General features: G+C 39.7%; 2 protein-coding genes across 2 annotated transcripts in view; both read right to left on the bottom strand.

Moving 5' to 3' along the window:
* LOC107603258 (SH3 and PX domain-containing protein 2B-like) overlaps window positions 1-1,291 on the bottom strand; it is a 43,458-nt gene extending 42,167 nt beyond the window's left edge. The window contains exon 1 of the mRNA XM_016296021.1: window positions 984-1,291. Within this exon, the coding sequence (XP_016151507.1) occupies window positions 984-1,055 (72 nt within the window). The 5' untranslated portion in view covers window positions 1,056-1,291. The remainder of the gene's footprint in view (window positions 1-983) is intronic.
* Window positions 1,292-3,177: 1,886 nt separating this feature from the next.
* On the bottom strand, window positions 3,178-6,761 carry LOC107603220 (leukocyte cell-derived chemotaxin-2-like). Its single transcript, XM_016295961.1, has 4 exons — window positions 6,476-6,761; window positions 6,297-6,387; window positions 3,798-3,943; window positions 3,178-3,638 (listed from the first exon to the last, which is right to left on the bottom strand). The coding sequence occupies exons 1-4, from the start codon at window positions 6,759-6,761 to the stop codon at window positions 3,472-3,474; spliced, it is 690 nt and encodes a 229-aa protein (XP_016151447.1). The 3' UTR covers window positions 3,178-3,471.
* Between the last annotated feature and the right edge of the window lie 1,486 nt (window positions 6,762-8,247).

Below are 8,247 nucleotides of genomic sequence, written 5' to 3'. Positions count from 1 at the left end.
GAGAGTGAGTGAGAGAGTGTGTGTGTGTGTGTGTGAGAGAGAGTGTGTGTGTGAGTGAGAGAGAGTGTGTGTGAGTGTATGAGTGAGTGAGTGAGTGTGTATATGAGTGAGTGTGTGTATGAGTGAGTGAGTGAGTGAGTGAGAGTGAGTGTGTGTGAGTGTGTGAGAGAGAGAGTGAGTGAGAGAGTGTGTGTGTGTGTGTGAGAGAGAGAGTGTGTGTGTGAGTGAGAGAGAGTGTGTGTGTGAGTGAGAGAGAGTGTGTGTGTGTGAGTGTGTGTGTGTATGAGTGAGTGAGTGTGTGAGTGTGTATATGAGTGAGTGTGTGTATGAGTGAGTGAGTGAGTGTGTGTGTGAGAGAGAGTGAGTGAGTGAGAGAGAGAGTGTGAGAGAGAGTGAGAGAGTGTGTGAGTGTGAGTGAGTGAGTGAGAGAGTGTATGAGTGAGTGAGTGTATGAGTGAGTATGAGTGAGTGAGTGAGTGAGTGTGTGTGTATGAGTGAGTGAGAGTATGAGTGAGTGAGTGAGTGTGTGTATGAGTGAGTGAGTGAGTGTATGAGTGAGTGTGAGTATGAGTGAGTGAGTGAGTGAGTGTGTGTGTGTGTGTGTGCGTGTATGAGTGAGTGAGTGAGAGAGTGAGAGAGTGTGTGAGTCTAAGCTACTAATGGACTTCGTTACTGTCTTTGTTACATCGATGCAGATGTGAAAACACCTGGATTGATCCTGATATCACAGTAGAGATGATTTCGCTGTCTGCAGACTTTACCTGACGCTTGAGGTGTTTAATACTCTAGCACAGCTGAACAGAAATACTTGTGGAATAGCAACTCTTTCGGCGTGTCGTGCTGCTGCTGTGTAACTCGATCCTCCTGATCACATCTCCAGCCTTTGTTCAGGCGAAGCAGCCAAACAATCCCCAAAATACACCACTAAACACCTTCACCAGGAGGAAGAAGTTCATTAAAGATCTTTACAGATGTCCACTTACATAGTGTTTGTTGGGGTTTCTTCTCTTCTGCACGTCTTGAACGGTTACTTCTTGTACAGTCCGCCGTGGCATGTTGCAATGATCTCAGGCTTCTAGATACAATGTAGCGTTCGGTCCCTGATCCAGGTTTCCGCATCGACTTCTGCTCATTCGCTTGTTTGTCTCTCCGTTTCTGCGGGTTTATGGTCCACGTCGGGCTTCCTGCAGTCTGGACCGAGAGAACTCCCAGCCTATCCCAGCTCACCGACTCTTATTTAATTAAAACCCAACGCATTCGCACATCCTACTATGGCAACGCGGGACTCATGAATATTAAATACGTACCGCGACGTTCACCGAATAACTGTAGCTGATTGGCTCAAAGGTAGACATTGGTATGTGGGCGTTTGCTAGCTGCCGGAGAAATTAATCCAAATACGGTGAATGATTATCTTATGAATATTAATTAGGCTACGTGACTAGACGATTACTGGGAACGCCAGATGACTACATTAATATTCATTAGTTAACCCTTCGCTATAGTACGATTGGTCATTTCGCTCATCCGAGACCAACTTAAAGGGGAAGCGCACTATAATTTGCTTTGAGACAAATGCAGTTTTCACTGTGTGTATAGAGCTCACGGCACAAATCTGCACATATTTTCGGCTTTATTTATTTATGTATTTATTTATTTATTTATTTATTTATTTGTTTGTTTATGTATGTATGCATGTATGTGTGTATGTGTGTATGTGTGTGTGTGTGTGTGTGTGTATGTGTGTTTGTTTGTTTGTTTGTTTATGTATGTGTGTATGTGTGTGTGTATGTATGCATGTATGTGTGTATGTGTGTATGTGTGTGTGTGTGTGTGTGTGTATGTGTGTTTGTTTGTTTGTTTGTTTATGTATGTGTGTATGTGTGTGTGTGTGTGTGTGTGTATGTGTGTTTGTTTGTTTGTTTGTTTATTTATGTTTATTTATTTATGTATGTATGTATGTATTTATTTATTTATTTATTTATTTATTTATGTTTATTTATTTAAGTTTGTTTGTTGCAGTAAACATTAGCTGTGTAACAGTAGGAATACCAAACACAGGGCCAGCTATAATATGATTTTTATTCACAATCATTTGCAGACATTTTTTGGGGCTGACTACAAAGGTAGGCCCTATAAATATTTATCTCTACAACAAATGAACAAGCAATGAGACACAAACTGTACATTATGAAATGACCGAGAGAGCGCTTATCTCGACTACACAAGTAAAACGTCAGCCAATAATAATAATAATAAGTATGTGTGTATGTGTGTGTGTGTGTGTGTTTGTTTGTTTGTTTGTTTGTTTATTTGTGTGTGTGTGTGTGTGTTTGTTTGTTTGTTTATTTATGTTTATTTATTTATGTATGTATGTATGTATTTATTTATTTATTTATTTATGTTTATTTATTTAAGTTTGTTTGTTACAGTAAACATTAGCTGTGTAACAGTAGGAATACCAAACACAGGGCCGTGTTTGTTTGTTTGTTTGTGCGTGTATGTGTGTATGTATGTGTTTGTTTGTTTGTTTGTTTGTTTATTTATGTTTATTTATTTATGTATGTATGTATGTATGTATGTATGTATGTATGTATTTATTTATTTATTTATTTATTTATTTATGTTTATTTATTTAAGTTTGTTTGTTGCAGTAAACATTAGCTGTGTAACAGTAGGAATACCAAACACAGGGCCAGCTATAATATGATTTTTATTCACAATCATTTGCAGACATTTTTTGGGGCTGACTACAAAGGTAGGCCCTATAAATATTTATCTCTACAACAAATGAACAAGCAATGAGACACAAACTGTACATTATGAAATGACCGAGAGAGCGCTTATCTCGACTACACAAGTAAAACGTCAGCCAATAATAATAATAATAATAATAAAAAAGGTTCATGAGAAGAGCTAGAAAGCTAGAAGCTTCAGTAAATGTCATATGGTGGGATGCTGTCATGCTGCCAGTCTGTCTGTGTGGTAGTTACCATTTGGAAAATAAAAATTGAGATTTAATAGCAAACATGGATGCCAAAACACAAATGTCTTGATGTCTTCTCATTAAAACTACTATACATAATTTCAATTCAAATCTATTTGTAGTTCATAGTCTGAGATGTCTACTTTCACATCATTCAAATATGAAAAAGAATGAGAAGGTGTGGAGTAAATCTGAAGATAATAATAATAGCAACAACAACATCAACAATATAGTCTATTTTTATTTCCCTATTGTTCTGTAGATTCATGCTGCCATCTTGTGGTACTTTATTTTCATGAACTAAATACTTAATGAAAGGATTACATACAGTATATTATTTTATTGCTTGTAAAAACAGTCAATTTGTCATGTTATTTAAATGAAGGTGTAATGCCATGCACTATAAGTCCTAATGAAAGCATTAATAATTGGTTTAACTGATTGAATGAACTGATTTAAAGCCTGATTAAATGCATAAACATGTCTCATATGAAGGGCGATGGATCAGAGCTATCACACATATGAAGCTCCAGGTGTGAGGTGATGCCAGAGAAACGCTCCTGTAGGGGTAACAGGTAACCCATGGCCTCTCCCTGAACTACAGAGCCAAAGAAAACATACGGACGGATGTTGAAGATCTTCACACAATGCACTGAGGAAAGATAAACAAATAACTATGGGTCAACGACAAATAAGTATGTCTAGTTTAATACTAGTTTAAAATGCATGTGGCAAGTTATTAAGAATGTAATGTAATGAAATATGTTCCTTGATGTGTAGCTATTTTATTGACAAGGACAGTATCATATACCTTTGTTATAGAGTTTGACACCATCATACTGAACGGAGTCTCCCACTGCTCTCCCAACAGGACCACCCAGGTTTCCCGAAAAAGGAGCATTGACGATGCCATAGTCACCACACACAATATCGATTCCCTTGTGGATCCTCCCATCACTGAGGACACAAGATAAATAATGTGGCTCAAAAAGCAAAGGCGAAGCAAGAGAAAATTACTGTTCTGGAAAACGCTTGAACAAACAGAGAAATGTTTTGATAGCTCCACAGGAGCGCAGTGTTTACTCTTTTCATGGAAATAAAATTATGAATGGCTTACTTATAGTTGTCTCTGCACTTTGACGGCAATATGAGCACATATTCTAACTTTATACATAAAAAAAAAAAACTTTTGAGCAATTAAATCTAAGAGACTGTGTTAAGAGACTGTGAATTTAGCTGCCACTAAAGAGTGCTGTTAACCCTAAATGGGATAGTTCACCCAAAAATCACAAATTCCATCATCATTTATGTATGATCTTCTTTATTCTTTGGAACACAAAATATATTTTGAAGAAACCAAAGGTTTTTTTTTTTTTGGTGACCTTTGAATTCTAGAGTGCACGTCTAAAAGGGGCAAGTTTTTAGTTTTTTAAGAATAGAATTAGAATAGAGAGTGCTAGAGTTAGAGGGTCAAGTAAAGATGGAAGAGATGTGTTTTTAGCCGATGCTTGAAGATGGTTAAGGACTCAGCTGCTGGGATTGAGTTGGGTAGGTCACTCCACCAGGAGGGAACAGTTAATGTAAAAGTCTGTGAAAGTGATTTTGTGCCTCTTTGTGATGAACAATAAAGCGACGTTCACTTGCACTTGCAGAACGCAAGCTTCTAGAGCCGTCTTTCGGATGAGACGTTAAACCGAGGTCCTGACTCTCTGTGGTCATTAAAAATCCCATGGCACTTCTCGTAAAGAGTAGGGGTGTAACCCCGGTGTCCTGACCAAATTGCCCCCCTGGCCTTTGTCAATCATGGCCTCCTAATAATCCCCAACCACTTGATTGGCTCTATGACTCTCTCTCCTCTCCACCTGTAGTTGGTGTGTGGTGAGCGCACTGGCGCCACTGTCCTGTGGCTGCCGTCGCATCATCCAAGTGGATGCTGCACACTGGTGGTGGTTGAGGAGAGACCCCCCATATGATTGTAAAGCGCTTTTGGTGTACAACAATACACAATAAAGCGCTATATAAATGCATCATTCATTCATTCACATAAGTCTGAAGTAATGAATTTAGGTAAATGGGTGCAGAGCCAGTGGTGGTTTTGTAGGCAAACATTAATGCCTTGAATCTTATGCGAGCAGCTATTAGTAGCCAGTGCAGATTGATAAACAGAGGTGTGACATGCGTTCTTTTCAGCTCATTAAAAATGTATCTTTCTGCCGCGTTCTGGATTAATTGTAAAGGTTTGATAGAACTGGCTGGAAGACCTGCCTAGAGAGCATTGCAAGAGTCCAGCCTGGACAGAACAAGAGCTTGAACAAGGAGTTGTGAAACATGTTCAGAAAGAAAGGGCCTGATCTTCTTGATGTTGAATAAAGCAAATCTGCAGGACCGGGCAGTTTTAGCAATGTGGTCTGAGAAATTCAGCTTATCATCAATCACAACTCCAAGGTTTCTGGCTGATTTTGAAGGAGCTATGGTTGATGTGCCTAACTGGATGGTGAAATTGTGATGAAACGATGGGTTTGATGGAACCACAAGCAGTTCTGTCTTGGCAAGGTTGAGTTGAAGGTGATGGTCCTTCATCCAGCAAGAAATGTCTGTTAGACAAGCTGAGATGCGAGTAGTTATCGTGAATGTTTGAATGTGAATATTTGAATGTTGAGCTATCGTGAATATTTGAATGTCTGGCAGCGAGCTCATTGGCTACCGATACAGGAGCGAACCAATCAACTGTGCCATGTGATATTTTACCTAGAAATGTTGGTTACACTTTATTTTAAGGTGTCCTTGTTACAGTGTAGTTATACATTTAAGTACTGAGTAATATTCATTAACTACATGTACTTACTATAGGGTTAGTGTTAGGATTAGGGTTTGGCTTAGGGTTACTTGCATGCAAATATGCATAATTAATTGTTATTATAATAGTAAGTACATGTAACGTGTAACAAGGACACCTTAAAATAAAGTATTACCGAAATGTCTACAGGACCAAAAGTGCCCATAGCTGAAGAAACTCCTTAATTATATATTTTTAAATAGGTAGTGATTGTTTTATAAAAGCAATAATGCACTTAAGTTTGTGTTGTTAATGAATATCCACGGCATGTACTACCTAACGACCTTTAGTTGTGATTAATTTTTACAATATAGCACAACTTCTCATACCTCATTATTTAAACGATTGCTATGTAATAAAATAAGTTCAAAGTCACCAGTTATCCCAAGATTTGCTTTGTAATTTGTGGTATTTCAGTTTATTCATTAATTCTTTTTTTTTTTTTAGATATAATGGATGCTGTTTCTGAAATACCTCCTGGAATTAAAGGCACCACAGCCATAGCTGTCACAAGCTCGCACTCTGTTATGATGACTTCCAGCACACAGAGCACTCCACGCTGCAGCTGAAAAAGGCCACATGAGTTAGTTTGTCTCATTTAGTTAAAAGAAACCAATGAACATTGCATCTAGTCAGAAAGTGCAAAATCAGACCTGGCGTACAACACTGGCGTGATATCTCTCCCCGACATTTATCCTTCAGGTATCTGCCCTGACAGATGTAGATATAACTCTGACAGATACCTCCAATGCTGGTGCAGCCCATGTCGTTTCTTGGCTTGGCTCCTCTTGACCGGTTTAAGATCTCTTTGCCTTTTCCAATCACGCTCAGTCGCTCATCAGACTGGACGATTTTCACTTCCTCCCCCTGAACTTTCCGTTTGATTGTTTTCTTGTCATTTTCAAAGCAAAAACCCACGAGAAACACTGCAAGCAGCATTATGGATACATTCTTTATAAGTGTTTAAAATAAAACGGTGTTATACTGTAAAATAATATACAGTTAGGTCCATATGTATTTGGACACTGACACAATTTTCATAATTTCGGCTCTGTATGCCACCAGAATAGAATTAAAATTAAACAATCAAGATGAAATTGTAGTGCAGACTTTAAGCTTTAATTCAGGGGGGTTGAACAAAAATATAACATGCTTAGGAATTACAAATATTTGTATACACAGTCCCCCCATTTTCAGGGGCTCAAATGTAATTGGACAAATGAATATAATCATAAATAAAGTGTTCATTTTTAATATTTTGTTGAGAATCCTTTGCAGGCAACAACTGCCTTAAGTCTGGAACTGATGGACATCACCAAAGACTGGGTTTCCTCTTTTGTGATGTTTTGCCAGGCCTTTACTGCAGCTGACTTCAGTTATTGTTTGTTTGTGGGTCTTTCTGGCTTTAGTTTTGTCTTCAGCGAGTGAAATGCATGCTCAGTTGGGTTGAGATCAGGAGATTGACTTGGCCATTGCAGAATGTTCCACTTTTTACCTTCAAAAACTCCTGGGTTGCTTTTGCTGTATGTTTTGGGTCATTGTTCATTTGTACTATGAACCGCTGTCCGATCAAGTTTGCTGCATTTGATTGAATCTGGGCAGACAGTATATCCCTATACACTACAGAATTCATCCGGCTGCTTCTGTCTTCTGTCACGTCATCACTAAACACCAGTAACCAGTAACTCGTGAAGTCTTCTCTTGATTGTAGACTTTGACTACCTCCTGGAGAGTGTTCTTCTCTTGGCTGGATGTTGTGAAAGGGTTCCTCTTCAGGAACTCGAGCTGTGTCGAAACGCTAAGGGAACGTATTCAGCGTGACCACGCTCTGAATCACGTGTGTAATCAATACTCCAACGGAGTGGCGAGACATCATGGCCAGGGTGACGTAGTGTCCAGGAAGCTTAAAAGCACGCGCGGTGGAGACAGCGGCAGCTTCTGCCATTCAATAAGCGCTCTCTGTGTGTACTTCCTATTTATTGTTCTGTGTCTTTGAGAAAAGATTATTATGGCATTTAAAAGTGGTGACAAACAGCGTTTCAAGCTGTGTGTTACTCCCTGCCCTTGTTTCATTACGGGTAGGGATACTCACAGTTTGTGTGTTGTTTGTTTGGGAGCGGAGCATGCTCAGTCAGCTCTCGAGGGGGCTGACTGCCCGCATTGCGAGCGGCTCTTGCTGCAGACGCTTCACTCCCGGAGGGCTCTCTTTGAGGAGGGAGCCCTCGCTAGCGTTCTTTGCGGCTCAGACCCCGCTGCTTCTGAGGCAGAGTGGCAGCAGCGGTCATGGGGATCACAAATGGATTTTGTGGAGGGAATGGAGATGGGCCAGTCCTTTACTTCTTCTTCACCCACCAGATCCAGCGCTCTCTCCCAGGGATTGGAAGCACGCTCTGCGGTTTCTTCCCCCTGGGGAGAGGGCTCGACG

Source organism: Sinocyclocheilus grahami, unplaced genomic scaffold (assembly GCF_001515645.1).
Source record: "Sinocyclocheilus grahami isolate Dianchi unplaced genomic scaffold, SAMN03320097.WGS_v1.1 scaffold343.1, whole genome shotgun sequence".
NCBI lineage: Eukaryota > Metazoa > Chordata > Actinopteri > Cypriniformes > Cyprinidae > Sinocyclocheilus > Sinocyclocheilus grahami.
Note: the sequence above shows the minus strand (reverse complement) of the source record. Positions and strands in the feature narration are given on the sequence as shown.